Here is a 23,247-nt window from a genome sequence, read left to right as displayed (position 1 = left end):
CCCGACCCCCTGCTGCCCCTGCCTCTCCCCAACCGTCTCTACCCCCTCCTTCCTCACAACAACCTCGAAACCCACCCAATTTTCCTGCTACGCAACCACCACATAACCCACCCCAAACTCCTAAAATCGACCATGAACATCCCCAGAAACCTAGTAATTTGCAGTGAGGTGGGAATTCAGCGGTTTCGACTTTCGAGGAAAGGCAAGTGGGGTTTTTTGGGTTTCATTTCGAGGGTGGGCGGGGATGTGTGGGTGCTCCTGGATTTCGACGAAGGTGGGTGGATTTCTAGGTTTCGACGGGTCACGAGTAGGTGATCCTAGGTTTCAATGGATTGGAGGTGGGTGGATTTTTGGGTTTCGAGTTTCGACAAGGGGTGGGCAAGTGGAGGTTGATGGTGAGGGAATGAGGAATGGAGGTCGACGCTGTTGTTGGTGGTTTTAGGGGGGTCACTGACTCACTGGTGGTGGGTTAAGAGGGGGCCGCCGGGGTTGGGTCTGGACTGTGGGGTAGAGGTGGTGGTAGTTGGGTGAAAGTGGTGGGGTTGGGTAGGGTGGGTGGTCGATGAAGAGGTGGTGGTGGGCTGTACATGGAAGGGGGATGGAGAGGATGGAGGTTAAGCAATCCCTTGTTAGTTGGGTGTGGTCCTACTGGTAGCCTTGTCGGGGCGTGAATATGCTCTCTTGGTAGTTAACACAGTCTCCAGTGGATGGTGTTATTTGTGCATGTGGATGGTTTTCCCTGCATTTAGAGTTTGCAGGAGGAGAGTGGTTTTGATGGAGGAGTTTTGTTTGATGTTCTTGCTGCTTGGTTGTGGGATGATATGGGCATTCATACAATTGCTATCATCCCTTTGTTAGTTTTGGTGATGACAAAGTCAGTCATCGCTGTTAATCAAAATCTTGAAGGATGCTACCCTGTCTTTAGTGCTTGGGGTAAGCAAAGTCCTCCATTTTCTTGCATTCTCTGTTGAATTGCAAGAATTGCAGGAAGGAAACCTGCATTTGAATGCATGGTTTCTCATGGTAAAGTCGTTAAAGTATATGATTCTATTGGTTTTGTTCCCAGACTCCTAGGATGCAGCTATGCTTTTCAACCCTTAAGAGCGGAATGGTGTAAAAGGTTTGTTCTTCAGCAGCAGAGTGCATTCAATTTTCCGATTTTTCCATCTCCCAACAACTTCCATCATGAATTTCCTTCGGTGTCAATGCCAATTTGGGTTTTCTTCAATGATTATGTCCTGTGCTCTTGGTCCATCTCTACTATTTCAGTTAATTTGGCATCTCTTGGTCCACAATGTATGATGTGGTACAATCCTTTTAGTTGTCCATGCTCTGCAGCTATTGGTATGCTACAAGACTTTTTAAGTATTTTGTTCTCTTCGTTCTTCCTTTAATGATAAGTAGCAAGCTCTATATGAGGGTTTGTTTAGGTGTGTTGCTTAGCTCTCTTATATTGTAATTCTGCCTTTATATATGAAGTTCTCTTGTCAAAAAAAGAAAAAAAAAAAAAACCTTCAACTCATGCACACACTTTTTTACAAGAATTTATATTCATCATTCAAGAATCAAAGTAAGCAAATCCTATAAGAATCGTCATTTGCACACACTCTTTTTATGTTAATGAAAAAAGAAAGGCACGAATTTCCAACTGCACGTCTATATATAAGATCAAATTCTAGCATCAAACTAACAATTGAGTTTTTTTTTGAAAAAAAAGCTTTTTAAGACCTAAAACTCTCTTCCAAACAACTCCTAACCGAACACTTCAAAGTGCTTTTGAAACGATCAAACAACACTTTTTTGCTCCAAATTAAAAAGCTCTTAATCAATTCAGACACTCCTCTTTAGCCTTTTGGATGTTTATAAACCAAAACAACTAATAACAAAATAGCTAGTAGCTATCTACCAAATATTTTTACATAAGTATCTAATTATGATTAACTTGTTAAAACAACTAATGCAACTAAATGCTACCTTTAGTTTTTTGTTATTATATACACTAAAACAACTAATAACTAACAACAATATACCAAACACTAGTACACAAGCAACTAATTACAATTGGCAGGCAAACGACTAGAAAATTGATTTTAGCACACTCATAATTGATTTTGGCACGCCCCTACCTGAGAAGAGCATAGAAAACTGTGCTCTCACGTTAAGGTGTGCCAAAATCAATTCCCAAACGACTAACGATTACTCAAAACAACTAACATTAGACAACAATAAGCTAATTGAAAGAAGGCCTTAAGGAATTAAGATATTGCTTTGGAAAAATGAGATTTATCGGGGTGCTACAAAATTACCAAACAAGGCCAATGGCCAATGAAGCTACGTTGTTTCTTTTTTTCCTCAACTAGAAGGTTTGCACACGAAATTAGAACTCAAGCTTTCTTATAATTTTCTTGTATCTTTTTTATCAAATACTCCTCCAAAGCAGCTCCCGCCTCAATTATCTTTGTATGAGGTTTAATATCAACCTTAATCACTTCATCCAACAATCCATCCAATCTTTCCATTTCCTCTGCCTCAGCAATTTGCGGTATGACTTCTTGCCAAGTACCAATATATGGTGCTTCACCATGTTTAAGAAGCTCTCCAAGCACGTCAGAAGCTACTTCTACCCTACCAACATTACACAAACCTTTAATCAAAGAATGTGTAATTGAAAAATGCGGAGAACAACCTTTCGACATCATTTCCTCCAAGTACTTCTTCGCTTCATCATACATCCCTTGATCAACCAAACCACCAACCAATGTTCGATAGGACACCAAATTTGGCAAACATCCATTCGAATACATATCATCCAAGATCTTGATGGCCTCGTGTGCACGCCCCTCACGACACAAACCCAACATAACCGTGTTATAATGTATGATGTTTGGATTACACCCTTTAACTTTCATCCTACATAGCAACTTATAAGCCTCCTTAAGCTTCTTCTTCCTACACAAACTATTCAACAAACTTGTATAGCTCAAAGTATCGGGCACGAAACCCTTATTAAGCATCTCATCCAACAAATCCATAGCTTTAGTCACCTGACTCTTCCTACACAATGCCTGCATCAAAATCCTATAAGATTCAACATCAGGCAAAACTTCTCTCTTAAGCATTTCATTGAACAGCTTATAGGCAACACTTAGTTCATCATTACCACAAAATGCCCTCATCAAAATGTTGTAAGATTTCACATTTGTGGTCACTTCATACTTACTTGCAATCCTAAAAAGATCAAAAGCAGGCCTAAGAAATATCCTTTGTGACACAAGAATAGCAAGAACATGATTCAGATGTTTTGAGGTCGGCTTACAATTAAACTCTACGATGCTGTAGAACATCTTAAGGGCCTTTTCAGGCATCTGGGCATCGCCATAAATGCAAATTAAGCTCGAAAATAAACCTGGGGTAGTGGGATAACGAAGGCGTTTGAGCTCAAGAAGAAGCTTTTCCATGAGAGTGAATTGGCGAGCATTTCCTAATTTGAGAATTAGAGTGTGATAAGTGGAGTAAGAATGACGAAAATTGGGTTGACGAGAAGCTAAATCGAAGATTTCTTTGGCTAAAAGAGGGTCTGATTGGGTAGAAATTAGCTTTTGGATTCGATTTGGGGAAACAATTAGGGTTCTTGAGAATAATTGTATGGCATTTTGGGTTTCTGGGTTGTTTGTTGTTCGTTTATGTTGTTGTGATGATGGTGGTTTTTGTGGGTTGATGGAAGAAGTAGAGTGGAAGAAGAAGAAGAGATTACCAGTGGTGCGTAGAACAGAGTTGCATGATGATTGCAAAGAAGAACGATGCATTCTTTTTTTGGGAGTTTAATTTAATTTCTGTTGCTGGGCGATCAACGAGTAGTAATTCATAATCCTATATTGAGTTGGTTTTCGGGACAATTAGGGGTGGTTTGAGGGACCGTCGCAAGTGGTTTATTTGATGCATAAACGCGTAGCAGTGTAGATTAAGGGGGCGTTTGTTATAGTAATTTTAGATGTAAGAAACGGATTCAATTAAGTGTTTATTTTTAGTTGTTTGGTATGGGTTAAAAGTAACAAATACTGTTTCCTAAGGGTAACAAAATCCCCCAATTTGTTACCCTTGACAAACTAGTGGAAACAAAAATACGTTTTCTTACTCAATCACAATCTACTCAAATTGTTTCAATTCCACTGGGATACCAAACATATAGAAAAAGTAACGTTTACCATTACCCTTTTCCCTACTTATTTGAATCTTTTCCGTTTCATTTACAATATTTATACCAAACACCCCCTAAAAATCTTGGATTGTTCGGGTTAAATTTGGATATCGATATGTTGTTTTTTTTTTTTTTTTTTTGATGCAAAAGAGAGGCAAAGCCCCCCCAAAAAAAAAGATATCGATATGTTGTTATAGCTATTTTCGGTGATAAAAATTAAATAAGTTCATTTTAGGTACAATAAAGTCTAATTACAAGTTTCAATAAAGTCGAATACACTCAAAGCTAATAAATACATAAATGAACCTAATTCAAAACACAATATTATACTCGTAGTTTGAGTATCAAACCAGCGAAACACTTTTTTCTAGTAGTATTTTTTTTTTTTTTCTTCTTCATTTGACATTAAACAAGCAAAACTCAAAATAAAATAAATTTGGCTCTTGAGCTCTTTTTGAAAATTTTACCCGATTTAACTCATTTTGTGAATTTGGATTGTTGGAATTCAATAAAAATAGTTCGAGTATTAAATAGGCGGAACTCAAAATCAATTGAATTTGGCTCAAACAAGCGGAACACGAAATCTATTGAATTTGGCTCACGATAATACGATATACAAAGTACTCTTAGGCTCTTAGCTATATGTTTGTCTGAATGCACATAATTAATTTTTTACACGACTTATATTTGATCCTTGAGAGTCTAAACATTTCGCATAATTTCAAGAATAGATAAGCTAATAATAGCAAGTCCTACCGGTGCTGATTGAAAACACTACCGAAGAGTGGAGTAAAAGCAACAATACTATCAAGCTGACCTTGATCAACTTCAAACCTAGCATTCAAGGATTTCAAGCCCTATGTAGCTCCAAGAAAATGTATAGACACCTTGATTAAGCTTTAGGAAGAAATCCAATGGCCTGGGAATAGCTTCATGATAGTTCCACCCATTATCCAATTCAACTCCGAAGCTGTCATGTTTGCTTGCTCAGCAATTAGAGACACGGCTTCTTTTGCTTCCTTGTAACCACATTCGGAAACCACAAATGGAAAATCACTGCAATTTATAAATAGTTACTGAAATTCAGACTGCTTTGCTGGTTTCTAACCACATTCATTTATCTAACATGATCGAAAACAGATCATACCTGCCCCACATAATTCTATCAGCACCAAAACTCGAAATGATTTGAGAGAATGGAGAAGACAAGTCCTGGTATGGAAATGCCTCTCTCGAAATCCTGAACAGGGCACTGAATTTTACATGAACCTGATAATTTGACAAATTTCAGACTGAATAGGCAAACAAATTATTATGAGCAATGAAAATGCCATGTTTATCACTCCATACATTTCAACAATCAGAACAAATTCTCATTGAAATCACTTGAATGTCAACAGAAAAAATTAGAAAAAAGAGCAATTTTTGTAGTGGTTAACTAGCAGATGATGGTTGAGTTAGTATGCTTCTTGTTCTAGAATGAAGTGCAATTTTTGTGGTATCAGTAAAATTATGTTACCCCTCGCATGCTCGTGTCCAAGTATCAGACTTAGGTATTATATAAATAATTCAATATTCATTGTCTCGAATGAAGTGCAAGTTTCCATATGACATGCAAGTTTCCACATACAATATCTAAATTTAATTATTAGGGTATGATGGGTACTTGAGGTGAAATGAAGAGTTTAAATAACATAACAATACACCTATGAATTGTTTAAGAAGACATATGAGACCAAATTTTCAAATACAACTACCCAAATTTCACCTGTAGAAATTGAGATAACTTCAACAGATTAGAGAAGGCCAAACTTTCATCGTCATTACTGCAATACAAACACAAGAAGTCCAGGTTTTAGCAAGCCAAAAAAAAGTGGAAGCTACTTGTGAAGAAGTTTACCGACAACATTACGTTGGTGGCTTGCAGAAACCCATATGATCTATTAGCACAGGAGTTGTGGGGTATTCTGTACACAATTCCTCAATCTCAGAAAAATGCAGATTTAGACCCTGAAAGTTCAACATTGAGTAAATAGATGTCACAAATTTTAAAAAATTTCATTTCTTGCTGTTCCAAATAAAGACCAACTATGTCCACAAAGATGTGAACTAGCATGAGGATGATGACAAAGGGAGAAAAAAAAGGAGAAGGGGCATCAAAAGTTCAGCATTATCTCTAAGTTGTAAGACCTTCATACACATGAAGCCTACTGGTACGCCAAGCTCTCCAGCCTTTGAAAACAGTGCCTTTCCTATCTTGTTTGTCATCTGCAGAAGTCAGCAATTAAAACATCTCATATCATTATTCATATAACATAGACATTACTAAGTACTACATAGTAGTAAAGGAGTTAAACTGTTAAGTACTTACTTAAGTACAGGAAAAAACATCAGAGATAATGATATGATAAGCTGAGAAGATGGATACCTTCTGACCAGATGGCCATAGATATGGATTGAAACGAACTGCACGATAACCATCCTGACAAAGAAACGGCATTTTGTAAATAGGGGCAACCGGACAACTAAAAGTTTAAACTATGGTACAGCACTATCAGATCATCAGATAGATCAGTCACCTTGGAAACAAGATCCTCGAGTTGTTTAATCCCACTTCCGTCATCTGCAGGATTTGCAAGGCAACAGCCAGCAAATTTGGTGGGGTATTTCTTCAAAATGCTGAACAGAAGTTAGTAAAACACTAATCAATGTGAGGAAAATGAAAAAAGAAAAATAACAGCCATTCCATTGGTTAAACATAACCAAATCAAGAAAACCAAGACAAACAATTTATTATTTGAAGCAACATATAATAAGTTTGGTTGAAGTGACAAGATTATACTGCATATACAGAAGTTTTCTAATCCTCAGAATGTTCATAATCTCACTCATTATAGGACTTTGTTACTCTACTGGTTATGCTAAATTGCTAATCAGTAATCACTATGCTGCATCAATGAATGCCCAAATTTGCAATTCTAGGCTTCAATTTTCAATCCGATCAACCTAAGCATGATTTTCAACATCTAAAAAGATTTACACAGACCTTGTAACATAAGAATGATCAAATTTGTGGTTAATTGGCTGCACAATCAAAGCACCATCTACAACTGCTTCATCCATACACTGTCAAAACCAAAGTATAAAATCAGTCACCATTTTCATCTAAACAAACCACTAAAAAAAGAAAAAAGGGTACGCAACAACTCTTGCTTAACAATTTAAAGAAGCTAAATTTTAGCGAAGGCATGAAATTGCATAGACTGGGTCTAATTTATGTAACACATTTTATTGATAAGTGGGGTGACATTTTCCAATATGAGACAATCTCATACAAGAATTCGCTTCCCACAATTTTACCAAAAACTCAAAACTTTCATAATCTACATTCTTTGCAAAAATAATACCTACTCAAAGGATAAGCTATGATCAAAATATTATGTGGATGTCAACTAGCTTAGTTGGTTATGATCTTCGGGTGGTACCTAAACCCGAAATTGAATTGATCAGAACATCACAAGCAGTCATTGATTGAAGTACATAACCTGGGAATTGTACCTCAAGCAAGAATTCAGCATGTCCAGGTAAGGTGGGTTCTTGGCCTGGGAAATAAGGGTATTTCTCTGCAGCCTTTTTCAGTAAAGAAATTGTATTAACGTTTAAACTAAACCCTTCAAATTATCTGAAAAATAATGCAGGACAAATTAAAAAAAAAAAAAAAGGATTAACCTCTTGCGGAGAAGCCCAAACATGGAGGTGGGAATCAATGATTTTAGGAACATGAGCAACAGAGGACATATTGGCTGCAAATACTTGAAAATGAGAAGAATTGGGAAGTGAATGAGGTTTTAGTTTTGAGGTAAGGCCAATTGAGTTTGAGTTTGTTGCTGAATGGATTAAACTACAAGGTTGCATTCTCAATGCCATTTTTAAGTGTTGGGAGTATTTGATATTGCTGGTCGACTGCTCGTTAAAATTGATGCTAGGGTCGTCGATAAGGGCATCGGCCTCAAATTTTGATATTCATTTTGTATTTGGTCACATTGTTCTAATCTTTATGCTTTATGTATTTTTAAATTATGGATGTCAATATTAATACGGAACGTGATAGTTAAAGAAATACGAATTATATTTTACGTGGTGAAATTATGCAGGAAAATTGGCTTAAAATAATACCAACTATCAACGGTGTGTGCAAAATAATACGAACTTAACCATTTGCAATTTTTTTTTTGAAACAAAACTATTTGCAATTAGCGGTACCACCTTTTGTACTATTTGTGCAAAATAGTACGTCGGTCACCGGAAAAGAATCGCGAGAAATATTCCGTCTATATTTATTATTATTTTTTGTTATTAATTTTCTATTTTCTTTTCAAAATACATATTATGTTAACAATTTTTTTTAGTACAATCCAAATTAATAATGTCCCACCTTTGGGTTTTTTTTTTTTTTGAATTGTCAATATGTATTTAAATATATATTGTTTAATATCTTTAGTAATTTCTACTACCATACAATAGTAAATATAGAATTTAAATGCATTATTATTTTAATATAATTAGCTTAAAAAATTGTTTAAGAAATCCAAAAATTTCCCCACATTATTTTGGTTAGTGAATGTGAGAAAATTTTGGATTTTTGAAATGATTTTTGATTAAACTAATTATTCCCTACCTTCTTTTGAATTGTTGGAGTCCTGTTATCAATATAAAAATGTATTTAATTAAATACCCTATATACTATTGTTACTACACGTATTTTGAAAAAAAAATATTTAAATACATATTGACAATTAAAAATAAATAAATAAATAACCTAATAAAGGGGTGGGGCATTATTAATTTGGATTATAAAGGAAATTGTTACATAATATGTATTTTGAAAAGAAAACAGGATACTAATAAAATATATAAAATAATAATAAATATAGACGAAATATTCCTCGAAATGCTTTTTTGGCGACCAGCGTACTATTTTGCACATATAATAGTACAAAAGGTGGTACCACTAATAGCAAATAGTTGAGTTCGAATTATTTTGCACACACCATTGATAGTTGGTATTATTTTAAGCCAATTTTCCAATTATGAATGATAATTTTAATTTAATAATTAGCACAAGGCTTTCAAAATGTTTTGAAAAATATTCTAATCTTGCTTTAGGAATTTTATTAAGAGTGACTCCCGAAAGTTATGGTGACTATTTTCTCTCATCTTCTCTAAGTGTAGGTTAATTCACATTGTTCCTTTAAGGAAAAAAAAAAAGAAGCTTCATTCACAATGTGGATAATAAAGGAGTTTTAACAAAAAAAAAATAAAAAAAATTGGTTTTTTCTTATCTGAATCTATATTACTTCTCGGCTCGTAGCCTGGTAGGAGAAGTTCAACACACCTATGTATGATCATGAAAGGTTGTCCCTTTGTTTTTTTGTAAAAAAAAAAAAAAAAAACTAGAGTTGGATTTGCACATTTGCCGAAACATAAATTTGACCATCAATATCTTTAATTAGAGATTAGTAAAAATTATGAATAAAAATTACAAAGTAGACATTATGACAAATCCAATAGCATATTATATGATCATATTTATACATATTTTTAAAAAATAAAGGGAGTAGCATCTTGACTTGACTAGTTGTCTTAGGAACCTTTTCAATTTTGAAGAGGCAAGACATAAGTTGTAGCCTCATAGTCTTGAACATTTTAGTATGTATATTTTACATTTTTTTAATTTGCTCATTTTCCATCACATTTTATGGATCTTATCGATACAAATATGTAAGTAAATTTGTATCAATAATGCCAAATCTTCTTTAGTTAAAAAAAAAAAAAAAATAAATAAAAAAAAAAAACTATTTTATACATTGTAACTTTAAATCCATAATAAAGGAATTATACATTGTAACTTTAAATCCATAAAAATCAAGTGAATTGACCTAGATGGATCTTAGCTAAATTTAATTATTGGAATATTGTTATTAAACCTCCCTCTTATTCCGAGGATATATTTCAGAAGGAACAAACTACTTTAGTCCTCAACATTGCCATTACCATTACACCCTTACCAAATCTCTCTCTTTTTCTCTATCTCCTCTTCGTCACTGTCTAAACTCTAAATCCCATTTTCATACCTCGAGCTTCATCCATCAATGGCGGCTTCTTTCGCAATCCAAGTATAAACCCTAGATATTTCTTGCTGTTCTTTCTGATGATTGATTTAAATTTCTCACTGATTGATTCTTGATTTTTTCAGGCAAATGTTACTTCAATCTCCGGCAAAAGAGACCTAGTCCCGGTTAATTCCGCCGTCAATTCCGCCGTTCGGAGTTCTCTCAAACTCCCGAGAATTCCTCTGTCGTCTTCTAATTCCTTCGGTCACGTGTCCCTCACATGCTCTTCTCCTCTTTCTCTTCGCCGGAAACCTGCTTCTCTTACCTCTGTTCGAGCTTCTGCTGAGGTGAGCTACTTCTTTTTTTCATTTGTCGTAATGTGTTCTTCAATTGGTGAAATTCTTGAGAGTTGGTTGAATTTATTTAGGTCAAACTATGATTGTTTTAGTGTTTCATATTGTTGGAGAACTAATAGTCACATATGCTATTTCGAGATGTTAGTAACAAAAATTGTTGCGTCGCATTCTTGATAATCAATACATTCATCGGTTTCAAAATGTGAGTGGTTCTAAACAATTATTCTAATAATGTAATTTTAATTGAAATGAATTCTTACTATTTGCAGTGGAAGAGGTAATGTTTTATGATTGATTTCCCAATAATTTCCCTGCGTTGATTTGAGAATGGCGAAACTGCGAAAGTATATACTATGACAGTGTCTTACAGTAAAATCATGATATATGGTTGATATGAGGTTTTGGAAAATGCGGCAAATAGGAGAATTTATTTGTTTATGAGATGATGTTATATGATACTCTAATTTGCAGGAGACTACATTGCAATCAAATGTGACGAATAAAGTGTATTTCGATATCAGCATTGGGAATCCAGTAGGGAAGTTGGCTGGTAGGATTGTGATTGGTCTCTTTGGTGAAGATGTGCCTCAAACTACTGAGAATTTCAGAGCTCTTTGCACTGGTGCATCTTTTAAAGCAGATCCTTGAATTACATTTGGTTGCTTGAGATTAAGTGTTTAAAGCTTTGATAAAATAAGTGTGTTTAAAACTTAGTAATTGTGTTGCTTTGTCTTTCAGGTGAGAAGGGCTTTGGTTACAAGGGTTCCTCGTTTCACCGTGTTATCAAGGATTTCATGATTCAGGGAGGAGATTTTGATAAAGGAAATGTATGTAAACTTAATCTCAGCTTCCAGGATTTTAGAATCTTCCATGGCATTTCTTCACATGCTCTGCACATAACAGAAATCTATTTTTAGAATAAGGATTTATTCGGTGTTATTGTGATATGGTCATCTCTGCTTATGGTGGGATTATGGGGTCGACAGTTGTTCTATACATATATATATATATTATATATATATATATATATATATATATATATATGGTGATCTGCAATATTACTTGAGTTTGAAATTTATTTGCTGGAGGAAGAAAAAAAAAACTAAATTAGTAATTGAACCTTCCATTATAGCCTCTTAGCTGCATATTCAGAATTATAGAAATTTTTTGCCCACTTCTTCATAGCATTCGTAGCAAGTAGCACCTTCAGATGTGAGCTAATTTTAATGGAATAAAAAAGAGTAATAAACAGGTTTTGTTGATTGACATCATAAAGCTTTTAAGTTAGTAGTTTTTGGTAAAACTTAAGACATTACTGTGAACTTTTTCAAGGGAAGCAGTGTGCTTGTGGTCTTCAAGGATTTGAAGATCTAGACAGTTTCTAGAGCTCTAATATAAAGACTTTTAAAATCTTTAAATTTGGCATAATTCTGTGGAATTATAACTATATGTCCTTCCTCTTTACAAGTATAACCACAATCACGTGCTTGCTCTCTCAATTAGAGATGATATTTGTCATGCAAAACGAAGGAAGCCCTTCTCTAGAGGGATGCTGCCACTGGTCCAATACTATGGTATTTCCTGTTGTTATTGTGGCAATGAATAATCTAGTTACTGGAAGGTTCATGATTGAAGTGGTATGGTGTTCTGGTACAAAGACCCAAATGATTGTGGTTCATAAAAATCCTGTAGGTACTCTTTAAGGGGCTCTTATTTTGGGAGGCTTGATTAATATTGTTGTCAAGATTTGTCACAATGGTTGTGGACTTTGTAAATGCCATTGGGCTGTAGCTTCCAAAGAGGAAGAGGATCCATATATTTCTCTGAGTCTAGTTTACAGTCAAGTAGGCTCTGTTTTCTGGTAATTAGTTTTACCAAGGATTTCATGGGCATGGTTTCAAGGCTTGTAGACACTGTGCATAGCTAATAATCTTCTTTGGTTGTGCCGGCTGCGGACTTCTTATAGGACTCTTTTTTGTCCTTTAAAAAAAAAAAAAATTTCCTTCTCAAAGTGCCTTAAATTTATGTGCTCAAGTGTTCTTATTAATTGTTTGTTAGAATATGGCTTCTACAGCTCTACAATCTTGAGCTCTTGATGATCAATATGGACCCCATGGGCTTTGGCATTTTTTCTCACTAATGATTGATAAGATCTACATCATTGTCTACATGTGTTTCACTTGTATCTTTTGTTAGTGTAATAACTAATACGAAATAAATGTTAATTTAATTTTTTCTTTGATCACTTGTACTATTGGACAAACAAAATAAATAAGAAACCACCAATGGTTTATAGGGTATAACTTCCCTTCATCAATGTTTCAATTCCTTATTTAGGCCTTTGTATAGCTAAAGGCCTAAAGTTTAGTGCATCTTCCGGTGTTATCTATGATCATGTGTATTGTTGGACGAACAAGAATAAAAAAAAACCTCCAATGGTTTTTAGGGCATAGCTTCCCCTCATCAATGTTTCAATTCCTTATTTAGACCTTTGTATAGCTGAAGTTTTGTACTTCTTCCATCCCAATTTATTTGTCCCATTTCCTTTTTGATCAATTTTTCTCTACTTTTTCTTGAGTTGGGTCCCACACTCACCTACTCATTTTTATCCTCTTTGCCTTTTCACTCACCTAAAATCTTGTATTCTTGTGTAAAATTTAATGGCATATGTATAAAAGGAATGAAAGAGTATTAGGTTTAGAACAATACATGATGCTTCTTGATTTTGTACATATATTGCTTCATGATAGTTTGAAGGCACCCATTATTTGTCCCTATCCCTTCTTTACTTTTGGGTGACACCCCTTTGTGTCTTTTTAATAAAAAAAAAAGAGAGAACATTATGGAGTATTATGGACTTCAAGCAACCAAAGTGGTCATGGTGATTAAGATTTCTTGTCCAATTATATTTTCCTAGAATTAATCTGCTTAAAATGTGATGTGTAACTTTAGAAACGGATCTTTTGGAAGCTTGAAGCCTGTTCAAGTCATTGTGTAACTTATGGCCCAGGACTCCCAAAATCTGCAGAGTACTTGGGCTGTTGTAGAAGTCCCCATGAACTTGGTTTACGGAGTATTATTGTCACAGACTTGTTTTTTGTAAAGGCTTAAAGCCTTATATGGGCTCACAGTTGCAGGCAACCTCAAGGATGCATTGGTATCACTAGAAACTTTTTGTCAGATATCTATCTTGATATTTGCAGAGATCTAACTGACATTTATGAGAATGATCAATAGGTTCTTAAGAGACATGCTTGGGATGCTACAGCTTACGTTGAGACAAATATGAAGTATCTACCACTTGTCACCCAAGCGGAGGGGATCTGACAAGTTGGGGAATCAAGATTCTAAGCTTCCTTCATCCCTTTTAGTTAGCTATATTTAATTATCACTTTGCTATTGATATGGGTTATGTATATAGTCTATTGATACAGGTAGAATGACCAGATATTGGTTGGATTTAAACTATGTTCAATTAGTGGCCAATCCCTTATGTAGAGTTGATTGTTGAGAAGAAGCAGTCATGTGGGCGTATAGCTCTGCCAATCAGCCTATTTAATCATATTTTTGCGTACCTTCACGCATGCTGGTGCATTATAACTGCAGTATAGTAAAATGTTCCTGTAGATTAGCTGCTAGTTTTCACCTGAAACCTGAAGGCACTTGCCTTACTATATTGTTAAGATTTCAGGATAATCAGTAGGTGTGTAAGGATATATAAGAGTATTTGAATGATTGTGAATTGACTTGCTGGAGATTGTGTGGAGGAATGAATTGAAACCTTATTTTTGGGAGACAAGAACTTGAAATTCTCCTCTTGAACTGCTAGACCTTTTATATTTACCACTGGACCAACCCGTCTAATGATCTTGACTGTAGTTGGCCAATAATCCCCCCCCCAACCTTTTTTTTTTCCCCTGGTTAACCAATGATCCTTTACTTGGGTACCTTGCTTGGTATATTGAGTGAAACTTTGATGTTTTGGGCGTTTTTGTCATTGAATGCATTTTAAGGAGATGTAGACCTCGTCATACAGTATAGTAATATAGCCTTCCCCCTTTGGACTCAGGAGCACAAAGTAATAATACTGACATTACTTAATTTTACTTTGTAATGTTGCTCTAACAACCAATATTTTTGTAGAGGTGGATGATGCGGGGCTGAGGGTCATCTCGTTCATATTTTACTTCACCTTTTCCTTAGTAACTTTAAGTTGGCACCACCTATCATCAAGTATTGATGCTTTCTATCATGAGGACTAAATTACAGCTTTATAAGTAAGCGTATCTTAGTTCATGATGACCCACTTTATGGCTGAATGCTTACTATAAGAGATCTTTTTTCAATTGTTCTCTTTATTATTTGCATGGCACTATAGCAGTATAGCCTTTATTTTCTCTGTATGGAGCCTACTGAGAGAATAGTTTGTGGTAATTATCAGCAGTCATTCGTTTTTCTGCATGAACTCTGAATGTGGATCTATTTATTTATATATTTGTTTATATTAATTTTTATTGCAGGGAACTGGAGGTAAAAGCATCTATGGCCGTACATTTAAGGATGAGAACTTCAAGCGTAAGTTGACAGTGGTTTAGGACTTTAATTGTATAGTGTTTCTTGATTTATTGAGCTGTAGTGCTGTACGGGGAATTCTTAACTTTTACAAGTTATGGTTTTGAAGTTCTTGCTGTGCTATGTCATATCTCATGAATTTATGATTTGTTTTTGGAATTTCTGCAGTGTCTCATACTGGTCCTGGAATAGTTAGCATGGCCAATGCAGGCCCCAATACTAATGGCAGCCAATTTTTTATATGCACTGCTAAGGTACTATATACCTTTGACATATACATTTTAAATTTTTTTGATCCATCAATCTCTTTTGGCTACTAATAACATGGTTATTAACAAGAAATAATTTAATCACCTCATTTGAATCCATGAATAACTATTGATTTGCTTCCCCAAGTGTCTCAATTGTCAGTTTGTATCCTGCCAAGCCCTGGGTCGGGAAAAGTCTAAGTTGGAACCATTTACTCCAAATGGCATTATCCAACTGGGTTGCTGACTACAATTTCAGATGTGACAATCTGTATCTAAGGTTAAATCTGTAATTAAGGTTTGATTGGTCTTTGAAAATAGTTTTTTTGTTTAGGACTAAGGGGCACCTTCTCCATGGCTTACTCCTGTATAGCTTTGAATATTTAGTTCTGCCTTATTATTCAAAGTTTCAAACCATAGGTCAGATGGAAATGCATACCACATCAGTCATAACAGCTAAGTAATTTCAACTGAAAAAAAAATATGGACCTACATCAATTCAAACTAATTTTTGTATATGAAATACATGTCATGTAGTGAAGTAATTGATCTATAATTAATATTTTCTTATATAAATGTACTTCCTCCGTTTTTTTTAGTTGCATCACTTTCCTAAAAAGGAAGTTTTAAATTAGTTGCATTACTTTCCTTTTTAACTAATAAATTCTCTGTGTCTCCTACCACATGGGCCCCATGTATTTTTTCTCTCTACTTCTCTCTACTCTAAAAATTGCCTAGGAGTCTGTGAAATCAAAAGTGATGCAACTAAAAAAAATGGAGGAAGTATATGTTTTGAAAAAGGAAAAATTATTAAAATTTGAAAAGTTTGAATGAGAAAATTAGTGTGCCCATCTTGAGTTTGTAAAAACAATTTTATTAAACTGATTCATTTACTTGGGGAGAGAAAGGCAGAGTGGCTCGAAAAAGGGTTTGTGGAAAGATGAACTATTGAAGGTATGAAGCCATAAAGGTGAACATGATTATGGTTGTAACCTTTGTATTTTAATAATAATAATTAAGGGGAAAAAATAGGGGGGTGACACATAAAGGGGACCACATGGCATCGTAGCATGCTCACTTCCAATTTATTAAATATAGGCTAATTTAGTATCGATGGGTGTTTTGTATTTCGTTGATTCTTGCGCATGGTACGATTAAGGATTGCTATGATTGTTACTACGGTGAAGAATGGGTATCGAGTATCAACGCCTGATGAGACTGTGGATCCATGGAGTGTATCTATATGAGACTGCAGATGAGCCCCTAGTGAGCTAATAGACAACAATGGGACTGGCTAAAACTAACCTAGGTTATATGGGAAGGCTTTTGGAGTCACCAACTCACCATGACCAAATTAACCATGCTGGAAGAACTAAAGGTATCTTTGGGAGTGTTGTATAGACCTCTTGGGGCCATGCTGAAACTTAATCAGGGTTATGGGAGGAGGTTCCCTATGGTTTCATGGGACTTGGTTATCATACATAACACTAATGCACGAACAATATGGTATTGAAAGGACTTAGAGGCAGTCTCTGGAGGCGGAGTGTAAATTTGATAATAATTGCTAGACTTAAAACTATGATCCTAAAGACTTAAATTTCTTGGGTCACCTTGGATCCATGGCAAGCTCTGATCCTAAAGGATGTAGGGACCAGCCTTTCTCCTTGCAAGCCTTGTTTGAAGGCAATAATTCATGCCTCAAAAACTTTTGGGGTCACCACTACTACAGAAACCACCCCGAGAGAACTCAAGGCATCACTGGGAGGTATCTGAATTAGGCAAATATTAATGATAAGACTCAATATTATGGTTCTACAACCCAACCATTAAGGACTTTGGGTTTAGAAAAGCCCCTAGGGACCCTATCAAGTTAAATTTGCAGGAGTAATAATTCACACCCCATAGACACTCACAAATCTAGCGACTAAACTTAATGGTGCTATAGGGAAAGCTCTTTTGGTCATACTGCACGATAAGGATGGTGTAGAAATGAAACACCATATTGAGGCATACTGGAATTCTGGAAGCCAGCAGGAATTGTTCATTAGACATGGTAAGGGTCCTATTCAAGTAACCCAAGGCATACTGGAATTCTGGAAACCATATTGAGGCATACTGGAATTCTGAAAACTCCATAGTGAGGCATACTAGGTCCTGATACACAGTGGAAGCTTCCTGTGATCACTAGAGGCTCTGTGACATCATGTATCATAGTATGTTCTCTAGTTGTTGACAAGCCTTAGAGTTAAGTGTTCCCGGCATTGACAAAACCTCAAGAAGTTGCCTACGTACCATGATGCATTGACATTGTAATCGCACTTCAAGCAATCTCAGTCCAATGCCTTTTGATATTACCTAACCTTACCCATCTATGGCTAAAGAATCCTTTCTTGCTACAAATGTTTAGTGCCAATGGATTATTTACCATAGCTTTCCTTTCATATAACAGCAGGCGCACTAGGAAACCATCAGCTTTGCTTCACTTGCGTATGACTATGCATATGTAGGCTAAATGTCTTGTGAAATCCTCTGTTTTATAGCCTGTAGCACAGCTGAGTAAGGTTTTAATTTATAGACCCTGGAGTCTCCAGGTGCATGCTGCCAAGTTTGTAATTTTGAACTCTTTTTGTTCATAATTGCAAATTTTTTGGGACGCATGGGGGAGGATTTGGGCGTGTTTTCGGAACCTGAGGGGCCTTTTGCAGAGTTGGTGAAAAATATTCATAGCATAGCCTTTGTGAACCACACATTTCTCCTATATCTGCAGTTCCTGGTAATCTTGCTGCTGAAGTACTAGTTATCAATTTATCACCTGGGGACATATATTAAATTTAGCTTTGTTCATTTTGTAATGTTGTGTTAGCCTCAGTGTCTCAATATCTAGAGCAATCTTTCCTATAGTTATTTCATGCTTCTGATAATCTTACAGTTGCAAGTTTAGCATCTTTGCACCAGCCCCCGAGGGTGCATTATGTAGCGGATGGAGCAAGTCCTTTGATTAAAGATACTTATGTGGAATTGGAGAGTAGTTTTTGCTTCATCTAATCTATTTTTGCTGCCATACCCCTGTAATTGTAGATTTATAGCTGACAAACACTGCTCTTCCTGTGCTTTCCAAGCTTTGAGATCAGAGATTTATTACTTTTTGTACTAATTTTGATTTATCTACTGGCAGACTCCATGGCTGGATCAGAGGCATGTAGTCTTTGGACAGGTTCTGGAAGGCATGGACGTAGTTAGGCTCATTGAATCACAGGAGACAGACAGAGGTGACCGTCCAAGGAAGAGGGTTGTCATCAGTGATTGTGGAGAGCTTCCAGCAGTATGATGCATATATTTGTGGTGTCTGAATGATGTACCTCGTGCTGCAGGCTTCAGTTTTGCCATTTCTTTCACATTAGAAGGCTTTATTCTTTACATGACTAGCCTATTTGTGCACGTCTCTCTATTCCCTAGTTTTTGCCGGTATAGAGGATTCAGTAAATTTAGACTACATCCTGGTTGATGTATCAGGCACTAGAGAGCGTACACTACATTTTAGCCATCTCATAGAGATCTTTTTGGTGGATTAGTATTGTGTACTGATGTCTATATTGCTGTTGTAAAATGTTTACTTCATGATCTACGAATGATACAGATTGCACTTTTAGAAATTTCCTGGTGTCTCTAGTGTTTTTTTTTTTCCACGACAGTAACAGGTGCTTCCAGACGTCAATTGATGAATGCTAAGTAGATAATTTCGTGATTATATCCATCTAGGCTGCTGGTTGAGGAGTTTATCTTTGGGATTTTTTTTTAGGGTAATACCAAACAGGTACCGTCTGTTCCGCATATGCTATGGAATTAAAATACAGCACCTATCTATAGTAAAACATTATATTGGACCTCTATCTGGTCAGGTGGTCAATATCCTACTAACCATTCATCAAGGTTCATTTTTAATTTTTTATTTTCTATATTCATTTTTGGAAAGCAGTGGCAATATGAATAATGATAATGTACAAAGTATTACCAAAAAAAAAAAAAAGTGTTTTATTAGTTAATTCAAGTGAAATTGACAAAAACACAAAACTATCTCCTTTTTAAAAAAAAATTATTTCTCTTTCAAAGGCTATTCCATCAGTTCATTGTAGCTTGTAAGATATGTAACTTATTATCTGCCAAAAAAAGATGTGTAACTTATTCATTACTCCCCTGTTTCTTTTCACCGGCCCCATCTAATCAAATATTACCATAGAAAATGATCAAATAAGGCAATAAAATGAGGGAGTTCTTTTTCCCTCTATTTTCCTAATAAATTGTGATTTTGTATTTAATTTACTACTTCAGGATTCTTGAAAGTGGCTTTTTCTTTTGTTTTTGCACATTTTAATGTTTTTATGGTAGAGATCTATCACTAGTTAACACACAAAAAAAAAATTAATAAATAAATAATAACTAAATAAATAAATCATTATTAATATTTTTAGGCACGTGATCTAAAGAGAGGGAGTATGACATGCCAATTATATTGGTATTCTTTTTAATTAACTTTAACGAGTAATGGATATGTTGGTGCTAAAAAAAGTAGTGGTAAGTTCAAATATGAAATGGTCTTAATTTGAAATCGATATTACTTTTTTGTCACATAATTTCATTTTCATATAGTGAATTTTTACTTCTTGTGATCGACAAGTATATTATGAGATTGTTGCATTATCTAAACATGCTCTAAAAAAGATGATAAGTACATTTATCCAAAGCATAAGATGTCTTTATTTCCTTCTCCAACCGCCATTACTTCATTTATATCTACTCCCTTGACATCACAGACACTTGCCAATAGAGCATATCTATATGTAATGTGAAATAACCAACCTAATAAAAAAGAATGATTAGTGGAGGCTCAATTTATATTTTACTTTGATAACCCATTCATGTAAATCAACAGTAATTTTGAATAGTGATTCTCATATAATATATAAAAGTAAATGACGACTATTTTAGTTAGTTAAAATATTAAGGTCATATTCAAATCTAAATAAAACTATAATCATCAATATTATTCATATCGATATGTACTTTTAAGATAACAAATTTTGATAAAGTTTATTTATTTATTTTTTTAAGATGCTAAAATTTAATTTAAACACTAACAAGCGTAAAATGTCAATTAAAAAAATACGAAACGAGTATGTTACAATTAAATACTCTATTGTGGAGGAAAAGAAGTCCACAACTCCACGTCTCCACATGATTGAAACTAATGCTATGACGCCTATGAGTCGAGTACATTTATAGCATGGTGATCTAGCACTTAATGAAAGAATCAAGGAAGAGCTAATAAGTATTTCCTCGGTTTATATATATATATATATATATATATATATATATATATATATATATATATATATATATATATATATATATATATATATATATATATATATATATATATATATATATATATAATTACAACAGTTTGACTTTTTCATTATTTTTGTGTTTCACTTTAACTAATTTTGATGATTTATAGCTATGCAAAAATATAGTCATGTGGCATCTTATTAGATTCTTCTTAATTTATACTATTTTAATATTAAAAGTTTATGATTTTTACATATTGGTAATTAAATATATTAATAATTAAAATCATGCATTAACAAGCGTAAAAAAAAGTGTTGCAATTATAAAAAAAACAGATAAAGTATATAATTCTATAATTATTGGAAAAACAAAAGTCAGAACACGTGCTTCGAAGAAGATTGAAAGGATTTTTTTGGCGGGCCCATGATTCCAAACAGCTTGTTTTAATAAATTTAAAAGAACAATTAAAAAAAATACGAGTAAAAAAGAATCTGTAATATGGGTAGTCCACATGACAATTAAAGCCCGCCCACTATTTCAGAAACGGGTTAGGCGGGCATATCGAGAGTGATGCAGAAAGTGACACGCGTTCTGAGATGTTTGCTGGTATCATCTTCAGACTTCAGACTGTGTGATTGTGTGAATCAGCTTTTCCACCTAACAGACTGCCCACTAGACAAAGATTCTTGTCGGTAGACTTTTTATTACTCGACTCCCACTAATTTACTCCGTCTGTCTAGTAAGGGCATTTTAAATACTCTCCATGTCCTATACTACAGTGTAAGTTTAAACTCCATGTCCTATTCTATTATGCGATGCGATGTAATATAAATCCTTCTCATATCCTACGCTTAATATTTCACTTTTAACATAGGGTTAGATGAGATTTGAACATGTAACCTTCTTGTCACGCTGAATCTTAATATCATGTTAAAGGATTAACTCAACTAAAAGTTCATTTAAGCTCATGATTGAGGCTAGAAAATATGTTTTATACTCTATCACTATCTGTTACGTTTTGTATGGTAATTAAAATTTTACGCAATTTCGGTAAAATATATTAGGATACTCCTTAATGTCTAACCTTGTAGGATTTGAAAATGTTCTCCTAATGCTAAACTCAAAGGCTATATAATTCATGCTTTTGCATTAATTTTAAGGGGATTTTTTTTTTTTTTAAATGGAGTGAATGGGTGGGGAGTCCTTAGAGTTATAAAAGTTGGTTTGAAATCATAACAGGTCTTGCTGGTTTTCTAAAGCCTCGAGAATGAGTTTTGGTGCAAATATATGGCTATTTCGATAATCCACAACAAGAGTTGCAATCACAAAAGTGGCTCCCAGGATTCCGATAATGAAGAACAAACGCTTTGCAAGCATGTAGCTTAGATCTACTCCGTAGCATTCTTATAACTGAAACTTAGTTACTTCCAAAAAGCATTAACTAATACGCATGCATGATTAAGAATCTTAACAACCTAACAACATTAATTTGATTTTCTTAAAAATTATTATTCAGGCATTACTCAAGTTTAATTTAAATCAAGTTTCATATTTTTGGTTGACGATTTGCATAGTAAACCTAATAAGCTGAAAGTAAAGTACAGAATAGTGCAAATGATAAATGATGAAGCTAGAATATTTTCAATTAAAAGGGTTAAACATTTAATCATCCAATCAATAATATAATGCGTAGTGACTTGTTATCCCAATTCTTCCAGCACGATCACCCAGCTAGAGTATATTGGAAAAGCCTAATCATTTTTTAAATTAAATGGTTATTAACTTATTATGATATATACCATTCTTTTTATTTTTATTTTTTTTTTGAAAGAAATGGTATATACAATTCTTAGATTCTGTTTGGTTCTGATTTTGTGTGAAATAATTTTGTTTTTTGATTAATATTTTCACTTTTATCCTTATCAAATACCAATATATATATATATATATATATATATATATATATATATATATATATATATATATATATATATATGACTCTAGATAATGATTGATTGGCTATGCGATAATAATATAAAAGAGTTCAAGAAGATAAAATAAAATGCACTCGCATACTCAATATAAAAGGCCTTTAAAATTATAAAATTGATGGTTATAATATTTTACTCGTACTTTTATCTTTCTGAAATCACCAATATTATTTTGAGCACATAAAGAATATGGAGTTAGATTTGTTCCAATATCTAGTTTTAGAACAATTACATTTTTATAAGTTTTGTATAAGTTAAATATATTTATGTTTTATGACCGTGTTTTAAAGACCACAAAAAGTCAAAATAAGATAAATAAATAAGAATATACGGAGTACGAATTATCTTATTCTATTACATCATTATTTAAAATAAAAATAAAGTGTTGTTCTACCTTATTTAAAAAAAATATATATATTATTG

The 23,247-nt window shown here is 34.2% G+C and overlaps 3 protein-coding genes across 3 annotated transcripts; 1 reads left to right on the top strand and 2 right to left on the bottom strand.

The window, feature by feature from the left end:
- Positions 1–2,234: 2,234 nt before the first annotated feature.
- Positions 2,235–4,237, bottom strand: LOC110711391 (pentatricopeptide repeat-containing protein At4g01400, mitochondrial-like). Its single transcript, XM_021889768.1, has one exon. The coding sequence runs from the start codon at positions 3,804–3,806 to the stop codon at positions 2,385–2,387; it is 1,422 nt and encodes a 473-aa protein (XP_021745460.1). The 5' UTR covers positions 3,807–4,237; the 3' UTR covers positions 2,235–2,384.
- Positions 4,238–4,754: 517 nt separating this feature from the next.
- On the bottom strand, positions 4,755–8,250 carry LOC110711398 (4-sulfomuconolactone hydrolase-like). The gene is made up of 10 exons (XM_021889778.1): positions 7,928–8,250; positions 7,757–7,828; positions 7,245–7,324; positions 6,778–6,877; positions 6,627–6,680; positions 6,389–6,466; positions 6,111–6,208; positions 5,967–6,024; positions 5,346–5,467; positions 4,755–5,254 (listed from the first exon to the last, which is right to left on the bottom strand). The coding sequence occupies exons 1-10, from the start codon at positions 8,123–8,125 to the stop codon at positions 5,098–5,100; spliced, it is 1,017 nt and encodes a 338-aa protein (XP_021745470.1). The 5' UTR covers positions 8,126–8,250; the 3' UTR covers positions 4,755–5,097.
- A 1,816-nt stretch (positions 8,251–10,066) lies between these two features.
- LOC110711407 (photosynthetic NDH subunit of lumenal location 5, chloroplastic-like) lies at positions 10,067–19,140 on the top strand. The gene is made up of 7 exons (XM_021889789.1): positions 10,067–10,374; positions 10,455–10,658; positions 11,139–11,289; positions 11,406–11,494; positions 15,188–15,242; positions 15,408–15,493; positions 18,663–19,140. Exons 1-7 carry the CDS (start codon positions 10,351–10,353, stop codon positions 18,813–18,815), a joined length of 762 nt encoding a protein of 253 aa, XP_021745481.1. The 5' UTR covers positions 10,067–10,350; the 3' UTR covers positions 18,816–19,140.
- The last annotated feature ends 4,107 nt before the right edge of the window (positions 19,141–23,247 follow it).

Source organism: Chenopodium quinoa, unplaced genomic scaffold (assembly GCF_001683475.1).
Source record: "Chenopodium quinoa cultivar QQ74 unplaced genomic scaffold, ASM168347v1, whole genome shotgun sequence".
In the NCBI taxonomy this organism is placed as follows: Eukaryota; Viridiplantae; Streptophyta; class Magnoliopsida; order Caryophyllales; family Amaranthaceae; genus Chenopodium; species Chenopodium quinoa.
Note: the sequence above shows the minus strand (reverse complement) of the source record. Positions and strands in the feature narration are given on the sequence as shown.